We start from the raw sequence: 20,773 nt of genomic DNA, 5'->3' as shown, positions 1-20,773 counted from the left end.
GTGATTAAGTGATGGCGTCTGTTGAGATCCAGAGAAGCTGCCTGCCTAAATTAAAGTCCCTCAGTTGCTAATGTTAGTTCCAGGATTGGTAGCCTTTGTATGGTAAGAACAGTGATTTCAAGTAACAGAGCGTTCATGTTGGGTAAAGAGAAGGTAAGTGTGCAATTTGGGGTCAGGTGAGAGAATAAAATGCCAGGTGGAGGAGGAGGGAATACTGCACCTTGATCTAGATGATTTGCATGTGTTATCCTTCTGTAAGGTACAGGTACTTTAGGTATATTGTTTTCCTCGGCAGTAGGTGCTAACATTCACAACTTGGAGATGAAAATCTTGAGTCTTAGTGGAATTTTGAATTGTCTAACATCTTTAATAGGCTAACTGGTAAAGCTAAAGATAGACCTGTGTGTATTCATTCCATTGTCCTTACCCTTCTCATGCCCGCACTCTGATTCTTATGAAATGGAATCTTCTGGGCAGTAAGAAAATTAGAGTCCTGTTGCTAGGCCAATAATGTAACACTTTAGAAAGGACTTTAAAGAATTGTAAAATAAATAGCCTTAGAAGAGGGGAGAATCAGAGAGAATAATTTTTAAAACAATCGCAGTGACCTATTTCTTTACCTTGATATTTAGAATTTGCAGTATGTATAGAGTGTGCAAATTTCTGTTCATCACTGGTAATGATGAAGCTATTTAATGTACTTTCATTTTCTAAGAGTGATATAAATGAAAAGAGAGATAAGCTCTTTCATTTTTTTCTTATCACATGGAATTTTTATTTTTTGTTTATTAAAGAAGCTTTGCACCTCAGTTGTAGACTTTTTCACATAATTCACTTGTGTACACATAAAAAGAATAACAAAAGGGAGACAAATTGATAAAAAGTATTTCTACTACCTACATTCAAATTTCTACTCTCATGAGTGACTTTTCAACAAAAAGTCACTGATGTCTCTGTTTTTCCACGCAAATAAAATCTTCAGGCCTGCTATCGATGCAACATTTTGTAGAGGACCCTCCATTATTTTTTTTTAATATTTATTTATTATTATTATTTTTTAATTACATTAAACCCTCCATTATTGAGAGATGAGTTCTTTTATTGATCACCCCATCTTTGAAAAAAATAGGAATCTCATGGAAATAATATTTTTCATTTTTATTTTTTATAAACTTTTTAGAGAAGTATTTAGCAGTACAAGAAAATTACACTGAAAGTATAGGGAATTCCCATATAACATGCACACCCATGCACTGTTTTCCCTATTATTAACATCTTATATTAGTGTAGTACATTTGTTATAATTGATAAACCAATACTGAAGCATTGCAACTAACCAAAGTATTGTTTACATTATGTTTTACATTTTGTACTGTACGGTTTTATCAGTTTTGGCAAAAGTATAATGTCATGTGTCCATCATTGCAGTATCATATGGAAAAATGTTAGCATCTTAAATATGCCGTGTTCCACCTATTCATCCCACCCCCTCCCTTCTAAAACCCTGCCGTATCAATGCTACAATTTCTTCTATTAACACTAGCTGAAAAAAAAAAACTACTTTGATCTGGTTACACTTCCTCCTTATGTTGATATTTATTTATAAATATAGAATGCCATGAAATTAAAAGATGCTGTTTTCATGCATGATGCTAATACTATATAGATAATTTATGTCTAAAAGGAAGATAATGTACCTTTGCACTCAATAAAATAGTGAATTCAATTTTGGGTTTTCCTAATAATCTTAGAGATTGTTTTTCTTTGTTTTTAGTCAATTTACAACAAATTTCTAACAAGACCAAGAATTTCATGGATGAAAATGCTGAAATTGCCCAAAAAATATCCATTTTGGAGCAGAAGGTATAATTTTCCTTTCACTATTTTTTACCATGGCTTCACCTTGAATTGCTTCCCTTTTCCTGTAGTTCAGGTATTATGCTACTTTTTCTTTCATCTTGTAAATTTATGTCATCATGTTCTTTAGATAGTCCAAATTCAAAGCAAACACTATCTGTGCAAAGTAATGCTTTCAGCAAAATGGTTTTACTAGCACTATAATTAATGTTTTTCATGACAAGATAATTAGAACAAAAGTCAGGTCTTTGATGACCCTGCTTGGGCAGTTACTGCTCCAGTGACCAAGTGAGGGTAGTTAAGGTGGAGTTCAAGATATGGCACAGACTCTTACTGGGAGACACTGAGATAAGATACTTCCATTCACATTGAAAATGAATCGTGTGTGAATTGTTTATCCCTTAAATATTGTTATTCACGCACAAATGTGCTTTCTGAGGCATGTTCTAGACTCGACCAGCTTACTTAACAGCTAATTCTGGGGCTCAAACACAACATTGTATCTTCACTGTAGGGTTTATGGTGGGAGCACCTTCACTCTTTTTCTTCAAGGCTATAAGCTGAAATGTTTGGAATGTGAGGCCAATGAGGAGACATAGATTCTTTCTTCCTTGCTTCAGTCATATGATGCTAACATCTCTTGTGTAAAAATACTGAATTATTTCATACAGTTTTTATCTCTTTTCAGATGCAGCAAACAATTGAAAGTCATAGAAAGGAGAACTCTGAGCTCCTTGAAAAAATCAAGTACCTAGAAAACAAACAGAAAGACTTGGAAAAAGCTATGACTGAGAAAGACAGTAATATTGCTGTAAGGTTCATCTCATGAATAAACTTTTTTTTTTAATTTTATTCATTTTGTAAAAATATTACATTCAAAAAATATGAGGTCCTATTCAACCCCACCACCCCACCCCACTGCTCCCCCACCAGCAACACTCACTCCCTTCATCCTGACACATCCATTGCATTTGGTAAGTACATCTCTGGGCATCTCTGCATCTCATGGTCAATAGTCCACATCATAGCCCATACTCTCCCATGTTCCATCCAGTGGGCCCTGGGAGGATATACAATGTCCGGTGATTGCCCCTGAAGCACCATCCAGGGCAACTCCAAGTCCCAAAAATGCCTCCACATCTCATCTCTTCCTGCCCTTCCCCATCCCCATCAGCCACCATGGCCACTTTTCCCACTCCAATACCACCTTTTCTCTGTGGACCTTGGATTGGTTGTGTCCGTTGCACCTCTATGTCAAGAGGAGGCTCAGATTCCACATGGATACTGGATGCAATCCTCCTGCTTTCAGTTGTAGGCACTCTAGCCTCCATGGTGTGGTGGTTGTCCTTCTTCAACTCCATCTTAGCTGAGTGGGGTGAGTCCAATAAGTTGGAGTGTAGGAGCTGAAGTCTGTTGAGGCTCAGGGCCTGGCTATCATATTGTCAGTCCAGAGATTCAAATCCCCTAAATATATCTTAAACCCCAACACCAACTACAATTCCAGTAATGTAGCATGAAAGTCTTGTGAAAAGAGATCCCATCTGAGTCCAGTTTCATCATGCAGAAACACCAGCTCCAAAGAAGGGCCATCTGACATGGCAGTGAACCCCATCTGCCATGACCATAGAACCCGTGGGTCTCTTTAGCCCTCAAAGGAACCAATACCTGGGGTTGTATCTACTTTATCTGTCTCTTAGACTCTGCTCAGGTGTGCATAAGGGCAATCCTTCTGACAACCTCTAGACTCTTTTTTAGAGACTCATAGCCATATAAACTCATTTCTCCTTTCCATTTCCCCCTTTCATTAGGTCAAACAGCATTTTAAAGTCATGTTATTATATGTAGACAGGGATATTCTGCTGATCCACATTGAACCTTTAATTCAAGGTCATTTTCTAGTTGCATCATCAGTTGGTACTTGGTAGTGATCCCTTGGTGCCAGGGAGGCTCATCCCTGGGTGTCATGTCCCACACTGGGGGGAAGGCATTGCATTTACATGCTGAATTTGGCTTCGAGAGTGGCCACATTTGAGTAACATGAAGGCTGTCAGGAGGAAATTCCTAGGCACAGTGCTGCTCTAGGCCTTGTTCTTATTTCAGTCATATAGGCTCACAAGCATAGTCATTAGTATCATGGTCTCACTGTTGGACCCTCATTCCTTCCTGGTCCTTACCATTGCACCTGGGGGACTGCCACTGCTCCCCTAGGGACCATGACAGAGCACCCCCAGCCAGGAACTCAGTACCCCACCAGCTGTTGTTTTTAATTGTTGCCACTATGAGTATATCCAAACATTATCATGCACCCTGGACATATGCCCTGTATAGCTCCCTGTCAGCCATATATCACCTGTCAATAGTATCCTATACCAGTATTCCTCTGCTGCCATTGCTGAACCACTCTGTGATCCAAAACTTCCTGAAAAGTGAAGCCCAATATAATGTCAGGATCCCTTACTAGTAAAATGGAATATAGCAATGGGTTTAAAGGTTGGATATAGAATACGTGTTGATTTGGAAAAATTCTACATCCTATCTTTTTCTTTTCTTTTTTCCCCTAATTATTGAACTTCTCTGGATACTGTTGCAAGTATCTCTGGATGTGGCTCCTCGGGAAATGGAGGTTGACTGTCACTGTGGGCCCCAAGGGGAGGGGAAAATGGATGTTAAATATGTGGAACCAAGGTAAATGTGGGGTAAGAGAGGAGTTTTGTGAGAGTACACAAGGATGGATATAAAACATGTAATATTACACCATAAACATATAGGGGACCACAGACTAATAATGTAAACCATAATGTAAAACAGAGGATAACTAAAAATTTAGAAAACTGTATATCCTAAAGTATGGACCACATTGCAAGCACAGATGTCACCTTGTTTGAAAGCTATTGTCTCAGAGTCTGTACATCAGTTTACATAAATAATATGAAGAAGTTATAAGAATATCACTGTGGAAGGGAAAAGGTTTTATGGTAGATGTGTGGGAGTACTGTATATTGTATATATGAATTACTATGGTCTAGGGCTCTTGTGAAGAGAAGTTCAATAATGAATAAACTTTTAAATCTCCTTAACTAAAAGGGGATCTTCATTCTAATGTTCTTTTTTCACTTTTTAGGCTTTGACTAATTGTATATCACAGTTGAATGAGTCATATGAATCTGCATTTGAGGACAAAAATCTGGGTATTAATGAAGTACTGACAGGTAAGATGAATCTCAGGGAGACTGGATCCCTTATACTGTAGTTAAGGACAGAAGTACTTTCTTGATTAGGCTGAATCTCCTAACTATTTGCACGGTGGGGACCTATTACTGGTTTTGTTATATGCTTCTTTCTGTCCAGTTCAGGTGGGCAAACACAGAGCCTTTGCTTTCATTTCCATTAAATTCAAATTATACCTCAATTAAACTCTTGTTAAACACATATCCACACACAGTGTGATACCTCTTCATATCCTCTGGATGAATATAATTAAAAGGAGAGAGAATAAGAACTATTGACTAGGATCTAGAAATTGGAACCGCTAATACATCACTAATGTGAATGTAAGAGGACAATACTTTTGGAATCATCCTGGCAGTAACTCAAAAAGTAAAATATAGTTGTACCATCTGATTTTGGAATTCCACTTGTAAATATATCCCAGTCGAATGAGAGCATATATCCACACAAAAACTTGTGTATGAGTATTAATTGCAGCAGTATTCATAATAGCCCAATTGGAAATAAACGAAATGTCCATGAACTAGTTAATGGATAAATAAAATGTGATATTTCCATGTTTTAGCCAAAATTCTCTAGAAAAATAGAATTGACTGAATATGTGTGTGTGTGAGTTTGTGTGTGTGTGAATTGGCTCACATGACACAGGAATTTGGCAGACTTAAATTCCATAGGGCAGGATCCAAGTTGCGAACTCTGTAGTAACAATGAATTCCCTAGGAGAAGGAGAAGCTGAATGGCCTTTCAGTAGGCATAAAAATTCTTTTTTACTGACTACTTAAATCCTAAATTTCCCTTTAAGACCTCCAGCTGAGTAAATGAAAAGATTATTCTTTCAGAAAGCAGTTAACTTTTTTGGTTGTAGGTATAATCTGCCATAAATACAAATGACTGGTCAATGTTTTAAATCTATGAAACACTCTCACAGTAAGAACTATGCCAGTACTTATTTGACCACACAACTGGACACCATAACCTAGCCAAGTGGACCTGTGAAATTAACACTTACCATATAATGGAATGTAATCTGGCAATAAAAAAGGAGGTATCCATATATACTATGTGTAGATAAACCATTGTAACATTATGCTATAGAGAAGAGCCAGATGCAAAAGATCACATTGTATAATTTCATTAAATTCAGGAATAGGCAAATCAAAAGAGAAAAAAAGTAGATTCGTGGTTGCCAGGGGATAGAAGACAGAGTTTTGACAGAAGTGGCAAGAGATTGCTAATGGTTAATGGATACTAATGGTTCCTTTGGGGGCAAAGGATAATGCTCTGAAGTTAGATAGTGGTGATTGTTTCATGACTATAAAGAAACTAATAACCACGGAATTGTACACATTGAAAAGGTGCATTTGTGGTATGTGAATTATATTCCAATTTCTTAAAGTGCATTATAGTTGATCAGTTCTGCTGACTAACTCGTTTTTCCTTTCAATGTTTGAAAATGATAATGGAATAAGTCTCTATTTTCTTGGAAAACTTTAGAAGCAAGAAAACTTAAAGTTACAAAACAAAGAAATATAAAACAATTAAACTCTTCTGGTTTTTTAGATGTGAATAAAAAGATGAAAATTCCAGCGACACAGATGATGGATGTCTCCCAGGTATAACAATTTTTACAGAGTATTCTAGTACTACCTGGATTCTTATACTTCCTGAATTTTACAGTATTTCTCTTTCTGAAATTCTTAGGCAAAAGCAGCAATATCAGCACCTGAGGATGACCTGAAAAAATTACAGCATAAACTGGGATCCACGATGACTACTAAATGTAACCTGGAGGGTATGTTGCTTGTTTGGAAAATTCCCCACTTAGCAGAAATGATTTTACACTGGAAAGCTAAAAAATGGCTTCATGCTTTCAGGATTCCAATCTCTCTCCTCTCCCTACCTCAAACAAGTTCACTACTTTTAAGTCCATATGCAAATACATGGAGGGAAAATATTTTATCTTTTCAGAATATCAAAAGCAACTGGAAGATGAATGCAATACTTTGAGGTCTATGAAACATGCAAAGGAAGAGGAATGCGAAACCCTAAGCATGAAATTAGAGATTTTTAATGAAATCTATGCACAGAGAAAGATGTCTGCAGAAAAGTAAGATTATTTTTGGTCATAATTACAATTAATTTTGCATTAGTGAATGTGTTGAACAGTGTAGATAATTGCTTTTTATATAATTAACCCAGTATTTTTGCTGTTTTTAATCTGTGCAGAATGAGCTTTATCCTTTCTGTCTTCAATTCCATATTCTATAGTTTATAAAATCCCTGCTCCTGTGTTTTTAATGATCCATGCCTTTTCTGTTGTGGAAATAAATGAAAAAACCTAAAGAAGAACAGAATAACTATAAATGGCTTTCTTTGGTAAGGGAGTCAACACCATCACGCATTTTATGCAGCAAGTCAAAGGCAGGCAGGGGAATGGAAAAGATTTAGTAGGAAAGGAAAAGGAAGATTCTACATATGTCCTGACTGTAGACTGTTGTCATGAGAAAGCTGAGATTGGCTAACTAGAAGTGGGGCATCCTACGTGGCTGGTTAAGCATATTTGGCCTCCCCCGTTTGGCATAAATTGGAATCAGGGGCAAAAAATTAGGGAAGTTGTCAGTTAATGTTCAAATTCTCACTATTTTTGTGTGATTGTTACAGGGTTTGTGGTTTGCCTTCCTCAACTGAAAGTGTAGATACTGTGCTGATGGCTACAGTTGGTGGACCAGGGTTTCCTGGTTAGTTACTGTAGCTAAAGGTGGTTTGCAGTTTGCTGGTACTTGTCCATTAGTATGTTCAGGCTCTCACTTTGTTCTACCAGTTAATTCATATTTGCTTTCTCTATGACCAAGTAACATAATTTGGACTTCTCTTCCCTTTGTTGTAGTACCTCTTACAATTGTTTTGTGTTTTTTAGTAGGATAAAATCTTTAAGGACTTAAAAAAGCTTTAGGTATAAAAGGTGTCATATTATTTTTTACTCAATAAAAAGCAATTACCCAGACCAACTGCTATAAAATGTGGCTTGGCAAGAATGCTGGAGGTTTAGAAAATGGAAAGAGCTCTTTGGTAAATATCCTTGGGTAATTCATTACTTCTCAGAAGAATACATCTCAAAATTTGGAGTTAGATAACATATCCTTGTACCAGGAGGATGATGCATTCTGTTTCCACGAGGAAAGAACACGGTAACTTGCATTTGAGAATCCCTCATATCCCTTCCAATGCATCATTTATTTTGGCTCTTTCTTATTTGTATCCTTTTCACTATAATAAGTATGGCACTTTCAGAGACATTTGTGTATCATTCCAGCAACTTAGTGGACCCATGATTATGGGAACCCATACATCTTTATAACCAGTTTCTCTGAAGCATGCATGGCCTATGCCCTTAAACTTGTGGTTGGTGTGGAGTGGAGGCAGTCTTAGAGAAGCTTGCCCTTGATCTGTGAAGTCTTGAATAATTCTGTGTAGAGTCAGACTTGAATTGAATTGAGTTGCTGTTGAAAGTTTTATAAGTTATTTCAGTCTACATAAATTTTATAGTGCTATTTGAGATCTTCCATGAAAATACCAGATTTATTGTAAATGGGTTTCTTGTAGCTGTAGAAATTTAAATCTGTGGATATACTTTTTAATCCATCTATGTGGCTACCTCTGAGAAGACCTCTCTTACTGAGCAAATGCAGTTTAGTCTTTTTCATTGTCCAGGCCACTACTGTTTAATGCCATTAAACAACAAAACCAGGCAGTCACTTTTCTGTCATTTAGGGCTCATGTTTAATGGCTTTTCAAAAACAAATCTCTGCAACCTATAGATCTTTGGTTCCTAAACAACAGTTTTTATTTTGCTGAGTTTTGGGGGGAGAGTCAAACTTTTTATTAGAGAAGTAGTAGATTTACAGAAAAAATGCATAAAATACAGAGTTCACATATTCTACCCTCTTATTAATAACGTGCCTTATTGTGATACATTTGTTAGAATTCATGAAAGAACATTTTAGTAACTATATGATTACTTAAAGTCCATTGTCTTTAATGGTCTCCATTGTTTGTGTTGTACTGTCTATATTTTTTAGAAGTTTTTTATTCAAGCAACATATATACAACTTAAAATGTCACCTTTTATCCACCCTCACATATATAATTCAGTGCTATCAATTACATTCACAATGTTATGAATATATTATCACCATTTATTACCAAAACTTCATAATTACCTGAAATAACCACAATTGTTTTTAATCATGAAATGGATTCAGTTTCTCCTTCCTCCATGACAGTCCCCTTGTCTGTTTGCTACCCTCTCTGTCTCAAAGCCACTGAGTTCAGACCCTGATCTTGTTTCTTGTCCTGGTATCCTAAATGATGTACTTATCTCCAATTTCTTGTCTTTACCTGCCTCTTCCAGGCTCTGATCCTTCCTCTTCGGAACTGCTAGTGTTAACTTGCTCAACTGTACATCATCCATGTCATTCCAAGCTTACATTCTAAGGAGGATGCTCCATTCCCTCCAGAGTCAATTCCAGGTTTTTCAGCAGAATACAGGGTGTTTCTCCTCGTAGATCCCTGCTATCATATTCTTGCTGCTTATTCCCTCCAGTTTCATCTCAAGTGTATAGTGCTGCAGCCTCCTCCCGAGCACTTTTGAGCCACCTAAAACTTTATTTGACTTAGTATATACCATTAGCCCCACAACAAAAATGTTCTATTACATTCTTTCCACATGGTAACCTCCTGCCCACTCAGGTCTCTATGCTCTACTAAGTATCTTCTAGAGGATGATGATGCATGAACAGATGAAGAGACAAAAAGACAGGTCATTGTTTCAAATGTAATATGACCCCTGAAAAATGAGTTTGAATCTACACATAACGGGCTTTAAATTATCCTTTTCCTCTTCTTTCTTCCCATCTTTTATAGACTTATTTATTCTGAATTTTTCCCACTGTTTGAAAGATATATGACCTTTTACTCTTTTTTGTAATTACCCTAAAATGGTCTTCATCTTGCCATATTCAAGTCTTATATGTATTAATATTTTATCTCTTCCTAACTTTTAACTCTACTATCTTACTGAAATATTTGATATTACAATAAATATATTTAAATCTATGTATGGTTTAACCCCACAAGACTTTAGTGTATTGGACATGTTCTATGGAAATTTCTTTTTAGATCTGTTTCTTTTATCATTTTGCAATCTTCATTGTTTCCTACATCTTCAGACTTCTGTCAGATTTTTTCCATTTATCTGAAGAAAATACTTTAATAAACATCCCTATGGTTTATTATTTGAATGAAAAAAATGTTTATTTTAACTCTTTTTTAAAAAGATAATCCCTTTGACTTTGATTTTGCAGTTAGTTACCACAAAGAAAACCTATTGTCTTCAATGCCCATTGATTTTTTGAAGGAAAGAAATAAGAAATATTCTTATTTTTGATCTTCTGAAGCTGTCCCACCCAATGCTCTTGCTTTCTTTTTGATTTATAATTGATTTTGTTTTCCATTGGTTTTTACTGAGATATACCTGGTTACTGATTATGTGTGTGTATTTATACTGTTATCATTAGCCTGCCTTGAAATTTTGTTGTAATGTCTTTCCTCAGTTTTGAATTAACTCTGCTATTATCTCACTGTATTATTCAGCCAAAAGGATGCTGGTGCAAAATACCAGAAATCTGTTGGCTTTTATAAAGGGTACTTATTTGGGGTAGTAGCTTACAGTTACCAGGCCTTAAAGCATAGGTTACTTCCCTCACCAAAGATCTTTTGCCACATGTTGGAGCAAGATGGCTGCCAACATCTGCCTGGGTTCAGGCTTCCTCTCTTCCCAGGGCTTGCTTCTCTTTCCTCACAACCAAGCCCCTCTGTGTGCTTACTTCCCGGGGCTCCAGTTCAAGACTCCAGCATCAAAACTCCAACATCAGATATCCAATTCTGTCCTTTTCCATGTCTTTTATCTGTGAGGCCCCACCCACCAAGGGTTGGACCTCAACACCCTACTGACATGGCCCAATCAAAGCCCTAATCATAATTTAATCATGCCCAGGTACGGACCAGTTTACAAACATAATCCAATATCTCATCATATGATGCTTCTGTCTCACTCTTTCCTTCTGAGATTCCCTTTAAATATTTTCCTGCTTCCACAGTGTCTCCTACTTCTCTTTCTAATTTTTAATCTCTTTTATTGCATTGACATCATGCCAGGTACTTTTTCCAAGAAATTTTCCTATGCCCTAAATCACTCATCTGTTGTGGTCAAACTTGCTGTTGAAACTATTCTTAGAGTTCTTAATTTGATGTACTTCATTTTTCAGTTTTATAGTTTCTAATTCTTTGATAAAATTCATCATCTGACCTTTAAATTTCTTGAAAATTTTGGCTGTTATTTTAATGTGTGAGTGATGAAGCAAAAGAGTCCCTCATCTTCCAGCAAGCATCAGGTTTTGCCTTATCCCATCTCAAGTCTGAAGCAAGCGTTGCTCTGTCCTTACTGGCAACTTGTTTGAGGTAAACTGTGAGCCATATTAGGGCCAGAACAGTGCTCTGTACCCGTTGACATCCTGCACACCATCTCCTTTACAGTGACTACAGAGAGCACTTGCTGAAGTATGCTCTGGGTGGCCAGAAACAAGTGCATAAATCTTACTTTCTGTGTGTGTGTGTTTGTGTGTCTTTTCCCTCATTCCTAGAGATTTTTTTAAATAATGCTCTTGATTATAGAAAATCAAGAATCATTTGGGAAGTTTGAATGAGAACCCCCCAAAAAATAACACAAGACAACATAGCAAATCAAGCATTTTTTGACCATTGTCCTTTGCCAACACTATCAGTGAACTGAATCCAGTTAAAGATTGATACCCTGAGCTTGAAGGTTGTACCTAAAATCTCTTTGGAGGGAAAATCATTCAGACTCTGGGGAAGGGGAGATCATTTTTTAATTCCATAGATGTTGCCTTTACTAAGATTTGCCTTTTTTCTCAACCAGAAACTTCTGAAGTAGATGTTAGACATTCCACTTCTGAGCTGTGGGAATGTCATGTAGCTAACTGCACATTTTTAATAATGCCATATCCTGCAGTTATCTCTTTTTGTCAGTGTTATTCATAAGATGTGCAATCAAAACGTCTTCCCATAGAGAAATCAAACCAATAACCATCTCCTGTTTCATCCTAATCTGATTAGTTGTGACAAATTGGTCAATCCTCATTTCCCACATGGAATTAAAAGTTCCACCACAAATGACTTTCCCCCAAAGGTCATTTAGAATGTCTCATATGTACTATTTACATTTGCTAATTTTATTTACTATTGAGTAGGATCTAATGAGGGGAAGGTCCAAAAGTAGACAACTTGCCAGCATTCCAGAGTTTGTCAAAAGGGACTTGCATCTTTCCTCTAATGGTGTTTGTGAATGTATGCATTTATGTGGAAGAATGGAAAGGACATTTTAATGAAGGTCTTCAAAATGATGGGAGGGAATAAACATGAATTTCACAAGTAAATGGACAGTGTTGTGTATTTATTTCTCATCTTAGGAAACTTGAGCATGAAGAGCACAAGCAGCAGAAAACCCAGAAGGAGCTGTCAGCTGCAGAGGAAAAAAACAGTTTGGTTATGGAGGAAGTAGAGAATTATAAGTGAGCTCACCTTCTCACCACCAGCAGTTTGTGTATCCAATGTTGAATGTTTTTGAACTATTGTACATTATTTAGACCCAAGTAGTTCAGAAACATAAATAAATGATGAGAAGAAATTGGGAATTTATACAAGGGAAAAAAGTTACTTTTATGAAAGAAGAAAAATGTTTAGTTACTAATAATTTATTGATTCCCAGTGCTAGCCAGAAATGGGGGTGATGTAATTGTTGGGATCCCTAAGGAAGTTTGGTACAGTGATAATACCATTTGACAGACCAAGTTGTCATAGTCATGGGAAATATGGACTGAACATAAGAAAAGTAAGAAAAACACATTAAAATGAAAGATATTCATTCTAGGATTGATTAGAGAAATTTTAAGAATGGGTCAAGACATGATAAAATGTAAGCTGAGAGATTTCCAATTGGCAAGTAGTAAATAAACTGAGACAATATCTTTGATCCTACTGTACTCTTAAAATCATGTGAAGTATGTTTTAATTTGTATAGGTGCAGTTTATAGGGTACTGGGAATATAGAAATGATATTTGATTTTGTGGTCACTACTTTGCTTTATCTGATGAAAGTGATTGTAACTCATAGGAAAATAATTGAAGAAATGGAGAAAAAACTACAGCAAGCAGAGAGCTCCTTCAAACAAGAGGTAACAGTCTTTCTATTGGCAATCCCAGCATTCTACAGTATCTAACTCATATATAAGTACTAGTCTTTAGAATCCCCAAACATATATATGTTTATATGTTGTGTTTTTCAGATTGCTCTTTATGAGAAGAAGGAACATGACAACTGGGTAGGATTTTGTTGTGGTGGTGGCTCCTTCTTTTTTTTCAGTTTCTACTACAAATGAATGTGCATGTATGTTTGTTCTCTATAGATCAGAATTCGAGATCTAGAGAAAGCGATAGTCAAGGAGACCAGAGAAGCTGCCTACCTGAGATCCAGGTACAGGATTTTTGGCATCCGTTTTTTTCTCAGCATGTTTTTGAGTTTTTAAGGCCACATTATTTGGTATCAAATAAGGGATAGTTTTATCTTGTTCTAATGTTTATTCGATTCTTTTCTTTCTTTGTGTTGAAGATTGGAAAAACATCAAAATAAGAAGGCACAAGAAGAATGTGGCATTAAGGCCCCAATGCTGGGAAGAACTGACATGCAAAACCCTCCATGCAGAGGTAGGAAGCATTTTGTGAAGAGTAGCAACTTAATTTCTGCTGGAAAATCCACATAGAGTGCTTTTTGTTCCACGTGGCTGTCCTTGTGCTGCCAGAAATTGTCCTAAGAACTTACTAAAGAAATCAGATTGTCTTAGTGGGATGACAGGGTATTATTGTCAAAGGGCCCCCCAGTCAGAATGTCTCCTTGTCTGTCTCCTGTGAATGGTGGAGCTCACACCTGTCCACTGAAAATGCACACTTGCTACAATGACCTCTTTGTTATTCTCAGATGATGAAGCATCCATAGAAGATCATTGGGTCAAAGTTCATTCCCCCCTCTAGGGTATATGGTTCAAGGAGTTTTTCCTCTTTTCTTTTAGAATATGGACTAAATGTCCTGCCTCAGGAAGAAATTTTCCTGATTGTTCTGAGAGGAATAATAGTTTACTGTAAGATCTTTTAAAATCAAACACTTATTTAAAATTTTTTGAGTTTCTTCTTTTTCTTCATGTGTTTTAACATTTCATTATGAATTATAGTACTTTATCCATACATTAAATTTCCATGTAAATTTACTCATCCTACATCAAGTCTACTACCCTACAATTGTACTATTACACCCAATAATTATCTTCTTTTCTTGTTACTATTAACGCCTCTAAGTCCATTTCTTTTTTATTATCTTTTTTAAAGATACATAAGTCACACAAAATGCTACAATAAAAAATATAAGAGGTTCCCATGTGCCCCACACACCCCACTCCTCCCACACTGACAACTTCTTTCATTAGTGTGGTGCATTCATTGCATTTGATGGGTACATTTTGGAGCATTGGTACACAGCATGGATTATAGCTTATGTTGTAGCTTACACTCTCTCCCAGTCAGTTCAGTGGGTTATGGCAGGATATGTAACATCCTGCATCTGTCCCTGCAATAACATTCAGGACCACGCAAAGTGCCAAAAATGCCCCCCATATCACACCTCCTTTTCCCTCTCCCTCCTTCAGCAATTCCTCTGGCCACTGTCTTCTCATCAATGATATAATTTCTTCCATTGCTAGAGTCACAATAATTCTATAGTAGAGTACCAATAAGCCCACTCTAATCCATATTTGATTCCTTCATCCTGATGTCCAGTTCACCTCTAAATCAAGAAGAGGTCTAAGTCCATTTCTATGCATAAAATTTCTAAATTACCTGGCCAATATAGGAGTCAGGTTACACAGAGATAGAAAGATTTAAAAATATCCACCTATGGTTTGAAGAACAGTTCCAGTGAGGTTAATGTGTAGGATTTAAAGATATTCTTCCTCTCCAAGGCTATTCTTATTTTAATGTTCCAACTTGGCTTAGGCTGCAAGGCATTTACACGACGTGTATGGGGAGATCCCTGGTTTTAATGTCCATTTCCAGCTAGTATGATCCCTAAGCCATCCACTTTTCCTTGTTTGGTTTGAATACACCCATGTTCTGTGATGTCTTTCTCAGTGGTCAGGGGATGTGCCTTCCCCTTGTCTTAAAGGTCCACCTGAGATATCTTAGGACTGGTGAGGGAACTAAGCGAGGTAAAGAGCCCAAGATGATGGAGGAAGGGAGTGGAGGGTTTGTTATTCTTCTGTAAAGAAATATGCAAATCAGGGTAAACCTTGGCGAGGTCTCTGACCTTTGTCTGATTCAGGACCTGGTGCAGCTCCCATGAAGAACAACAACTCCAGAAGCTCATTCCCTGCTAAGATGATGGAAGAAGGCAAGGTAAATGCTGCCATCCTTTTCATGCATAAGTAAATATTTCAGGAAAATTTGATCTTTTCATATAACACCCTCTTCTTGCCTCATTCTCTTCCTTGTTCATTGATATCTTTGCTGTCTCTTTACAAATAGAAAACTCTTCCCCCAAATCCTGAAGCCTTCCCATTCCCAACTTGCCATTTTGCTGGCACTTCCAGGAGCTTTAAGTCCATAAGAGGTATATTAGCCAGCAAAGGGGGTGCTGATGCAACATGCCAGAAATCAGTTGGTTTTTATAAAAGGTATTTATTCGAGGTAGCAGCTTACAGTTACCAGGCCACAGAGCATAAGTTTCTTTCCTCACCAAAGTCTCTTGCTCCATGTTGGAGAAAGATGGCTGCCAATATCTTCTAGGATTCAGGCTTTCTTCTCTTCCCAGGGTTCATTTTCTCCAGGCTCAGCTCCTCTGCTTTCTCCACAATCTCAGCTGTAGACTATGAGGCTCTCTACCCTTTGCCTCACTCCACAAGGCCTGTAGACTAGTAGGCAAATGACTTGTTTTTCTTCCCGGGGCCTTCTCTCTTTCCTCACAACCAAGCTCCCTTTGTGTGCTTATTCCTGGGGCTCCAGCTCAAGACTTCAGCATCAAAAACTCCAACATCAAAACTCCAACCTCCCTTCTCTGCTCTGTGGTTTTACTGAGTCCTCGCCCACCAAGGGGGTAGGACGCAACGTCTTATTGATGTGGCCCAATCAAAGCCTCAATCATTATTTAGTCAAGTAAAGTTAAACCAATACACTCTAATATGCCCAGAGGAAAAGACCAGTTTACAAACATAATCCAATATTCCATTTTGGAGTTCATCAACAACATCAAACTGCTACAGAGGGTGAGGAATTAAGGGCTAGCACTCCTCTATCTCTGGAAGGAACAGAATAAGAAAGGCACTTCCCTCCACTACTTGAAAATCATGGCACGCTTGATTCCTTACTAATCTCCTTTATTTGGAAATGTTGCTGGGTTACTGCATACTGATTTTTGTTATTGTTATTACTTTATTCCATTCTTATATAAGATTATGAGATTATACATGTTTAGAACATCTCTAATCCTCATATTTGAAAATGTGAAATGACATCCCTCCAACTTTGTTTGTAAGCTTCATGCAATTTGAATGCTCTTAGGGAAATCCATAATGAATAACATAATTCAGCATCACGTCATCTCTATTGGAAAATGTGCCATAGCAGAATCCCAGCAGTCAGACATTAGGTAAATTCATCAAAATTATAAAAAATTACAAATTGGCAACACTGGAAGTGAAATAGTGAAGAGTGAAAATCAATTATTACCTGTATGGCCAATAAAGGTCTTGGAATACATTGATAAATGTATGTTCTTTATTGGTCTGTGTAAATGTTAATGTGGTAAATCCTCTTAACATATACTATGGGACTTCTCCACCTTGAAATCAAAATGCATTTATTTTAATTCTGTCATTTAGCATTCTCATCTGCAGCTCATGCAATACTTAAAATACAGTATAACCTATGAATTCAGACACATATAGCTGTGCCTATCTAACTTCTATTGGTAATATTCATTTTCTTTGAAAACATTTTCCCTGTTTCCACACTAAACTTCAGGAATATGCATCTCTCTAGTGCCCACGAGAGAGAAATTCCAGAGTAGAAGAACTATTTGTCAGGGAGAGAAGCAGATGGGGGAAAAAACCGGGCTGGCAGGCAGACCTGGTATCCATTCTGGCTGTGTCTCTTACAAGCTGTGGCCCTGGGCAAATGATCTAATTCTCCTCAGAGTCTCTATTCACCCAAATTTAGTCATTCTAACTTTCAGAGTTCTGTGGATGAGATATGATGTGAAAGGTTTATCTAAGGTGTCTGAAGAGCAGTGATTTTTCTATTGGTTTTCATTTTCTCTCATTATGGTTTTAATGCAAATAGATAGGTTTTGTGGTGATTGAAAGGGAGGTTTGAAAGGTGGTTTTGGGGAAAAAATGTCATTTAGGAATATGCACTTCTATTAATTGGAATTACATCTATTACTTCCCTAGCATTTCCCTTGTCTTTCCTTACATGTTCTCACAGGAAGTGAAATAAGTGGCATGAGTGGTGACAGAAGTTCACCCTCTTGGCATGTATTAACATCTCTAAGTAGTATGGGTGGGGCTGAGTGGGAGGGATGTGTTTTCCCACACTGGTACTCGTATGTATTGGATTTCAGTTTTTTTGATGTTGGTGGTTTTGTCTGTCAAATCAACATATTTCTTAACTTTAACTACTGCTTTGCAGGATAATATGGCTGCAAGTGGGCCCCCTCCTTTCCAAGGATCACCCTTCATGCCCTACCCCATGGGAGGCCCTCCACCACCATGAATGGACTATTGGCAGCCTCCACCACCCTGGTGGCTTCACCCACTGCCTCCACCTCCTCCATTTGGTAAGATGAAGTGAAAAGTCAGAGTCAAATTGTAAAGCACTTTCATTTACAACTCCTTTTTTTGTCTTTATTTTGTAATGTTACATTAAAAAATATGAGGTCCCCATACCCCCCACCCCCTTCACCCCACTCCTCCCCCCATAACAACAACCTCCTCCATCATCATGAGACATTCATTGCACTTGGTGCATACATCTCTGATCACCGCTGTACCTCATGGTCAGTGGTCCACACCATAGCCCACACTCTCCCACAGTCCACCCAGTGGGCCATGGGAGGACATACAGTGTCCAGTAACTCCCTGCAGCACCACCCAGGACAGCTCCAATCCCCGAAAATGCCCCCATATCACATCTCTTCCTCCCACTCTGTACCCCCAGCAGCCACCATGGCCACTTTCTCCACAGCAATGCCACATTTTCTTTGATTGCTAATCACAATAGTTCACGAATAGAATATCAGTAAGTCCACTGTAATCCCTACTCTATTCCTCCATCCTGTGGACCTTAGAATGGTTGTGTCCACTCCACATCTCTGTCAAGAGGGAGCTTAGAATCCACATGGATGCTGGATGCAATTCTCCTGCTTTCATACAACTCCTTCTTATAAAGCCACATTTGCTTTGGCACAGCTTTCCAATGCAAGCGTAATTCTGGTTGACGACTTTGTAACTTTCCTCAAGTTACTTAGGATATATGATGGCCTTAATCATCTCCCCATACTGAGCTGGAAAGCAGATGTATCTTTTAGACAACAAAAGAGGCTGGTTTTAGAAAGCCAGAAATAAACAGTTCTGCAAATGTATATAGAACACTGGTCTTGGCCTGACTGTACAAGGGATAAGAAAAATTCCAACCTTCAAGAGCTTAAGATGTTTCTAGGAGAGAGATTAATGCAATAAATGGCACAATGTTGACAATCACCCCTAAGAGAAACACAAGTGAAGGGCCCTGGAGGTCAAAAGAAAGGCTGTATGAATCCCTGGATGCCCAGGGATAAGTGAGTATGTTGCAGAAAAGGAAAAACTGAGTAGATGAAAAATGAATATTTCTTGAATCCAAGAACATGGACCTCAAAACAGTTCCTGCTGGGATGAGAGCTAGAGTTGGGAGTTGGAAGCCTAGCGTGAGGCCCCAGCAGAACTGCTGCGTGAATGTTCAAAATGCCCAATAGTGGACAATGAAGTTATCTTCCCCAGCATTTCTTTGTTGCCATAATACCCTGAGTTCATCGCCTGAAGTATATATGGCTTTCCTCTTGGAATCCTGGCCTGAATGTAGTGAATTTGTTTGAAAAAAAATTCTTTGTATAATTTGGTAATTTAATTCTGTTTTGACAGGATATTATACTATGTGCCAGTGAGCCAAAATTGAAGACAAGATCTAGTCTTCTTTCAGGTATAGTCTAGGGGAACAACTCCCTTGGCCTCATAATAAGTCAGTCTTCTAGCAGAAAATTCATAACTTCATGATCTGCCTCAGCTCTACCTCTATCACCACATTCCAGCATTCCATTTCCTACCCCTGATACTTGTCTTCATGCCCACAAATACATCATGCACTCTCCCAATAATGTGCCTGTGTTCCTGCCTTTTACTCACAATACCAACTTTATCTGGATTCTACTCTTAATCTTAGCCCTTATATATAGGAAACTGATATACTACTTGTTTTCTGAAGCCATTATGAGAACCAAGCGATATACACATAAATAAAGAACCTTTCAAAATATCTAGTGCCTACTGCATACTTTTCCTACTCATGGTTTAAATGACATTACTTCCACACAGAAGATCTTCTAAAAGTTGTCTTATGAGGTACATTAAATTGAACTAATACTACATCCAATGAGTTTTCAAATTATTTGCAATTCCAATTTCAAAATTTAAGGCAAAGACTCCAACCCACATTTATAAAAATTCAACTCCTACCAGATGAAAAAATGGTAATGGTCAGATTCTGTACAAAGTTCAATTCAGAGATATATATCTGATATATGAAAACAAGTTTGTTTCATTACATATAGACACACAGATGCAGGCACACTAAAATATTCAACATGGGCCACAGAAATATCACAGAAAACAAAATGTATAAAGGGAAAATAAAGATCATAAAGATTGATTTAAATATAATCCTTTGCCTTACAGGACCATCATTTTGATATCTGAAGAGGATCTTCAGCAGTAATCATCATGCTGCAGTTATTATAATCTTAGAAAATGTGACAGACCTACATTAATATCTGATGATTTCCCCTGTCCAAACCTGTTTCTTGTTCCCTTTATCTTTCATAGGTAGTCCCCTAATAAATTTCTTGCTATCAAACGCCCTCTAAGTGTCTCCTTTCTGTAGGACTCACTAACACTAATCCCTGTCAGAGTAGTACAGACAGTGTGCTTTATTGTGTACGCTGTTCAAAAACAGGTAGGTCAACACGGCAATGTAAGACATCCCCTGAAAAAGCCTCCCTAGATATTCAGCAAATGTAAGGACAAATTTCACTCTTTTATAACTCTGGAGGACATAGAGACTGGAGACGGACTCCACAAACATTGAATCAAAGAAAGAGACAAATATCAGGTAGGAAACTTCAGTCCCAGACCAGCTAGTCCTCTCCCCTCTCCTCAATTTTCTCACATAGCTTGGAGTTTTCCAGAGGCAGCAGCATGGG

General features: G+C 37.6%; 1 protein-coding gene across 3 annotated transcripts in view; it reads left to right on the top strand.

Annotated features, from left to right (window-relative positions):
- The window catches only part of LOC101413726 (transport and Golgi organization protein 1 homolog), a 170,561-nt gene extending 150,134 nt beyond the window's left edge, over positions 1 to 20,427 (top strand). For 2 of the 3 annotated variants that reach the window (XM_058285723.2, XM_058285722.2), the window contains 15 exons: positions 1,775 to 1,863; positions 2,546 to 2,668; positions 4,979 to 5,066; positions 6,646 to 6,698; positions 6,787 to 6,877; positions 7,054 to 7,192; positions 12,633 to 12,734; positions 13,337 to 13,397; positions 13,509 to 13,544; positions 13,629 to 13,696; positions 13,832 to 13,926; positions 15,590 to 15,663; positions 17,953 to 18,100; positions 19,440 to 19,497; positions 20,250 to 20,427. In XM_058285723.2, coding sequence (XP_058141706.1) covers positions 1,775 to 1,863; positions 2,546 to 2,668; positions 4,979 to 5,066; positions 6,646 to 6,698; positions 6,787 to 6,877; positions 7,054 to 7,192; positions 12,633 to 12,734; positions 13,337 to 13,397; positions 13,509 to 13,544; positions 13,629 to 13,696; positions 13,832 to 13,926; positions 15,590 to 15,663; positions 17,953 to 18,036 — 1,103 coding nt within the window. In that variant the 3' untranslated portion in view covers positions 18,037 to 18,100; positions 19,440 to 19,497; positions 20,250 to 20,427. The remainder of the gene's footprint in view (positions 1 to 1,774; positions 1,864 to 2,545; positions 2,669 to 4,978; positions 5,067 to 6,645; positions 6,699 to 6,786; positions 6,878 to 7,053; positions 7,193 to 12,632; positions 12,735 to 13,336; positions 13,398 to 13,508; positions 13,545 to 13,628; positions 13,697 to 13,831; positions 13,927 to 15,589; positions 15,664 to 17,952; positions 18,101 to 19,439; positions 19,498 to 20,249) is intronic. The other variant, XM_058285724.2, reaches the window with a different exon arrangement.
- The last annotated feature ends 346 nt before the right edge of the window (positions 20,428 to 20,773 follow it).

The sequence above is a fragment of the Dasypus novemcinctus genome, chromosome 23 (assembly GCF_030445035.2).
Source record: "Dasypus novemcinctus isolate mDasNov1 chromosome 23, mDasNov1.1.hap2, whole genome shotgun sequence".
NCBI lineage: Eukaryota > Metazoa > Chordata > Mammalia > Cingulata > Dasypodidae > Dasypus > Dasypus novemcinctus.
The sequence above is the reverse complement of the archived record's forward strand: the minus strand, read 5'-3'. Positions and strand labels throughout refer to the sequence as shown.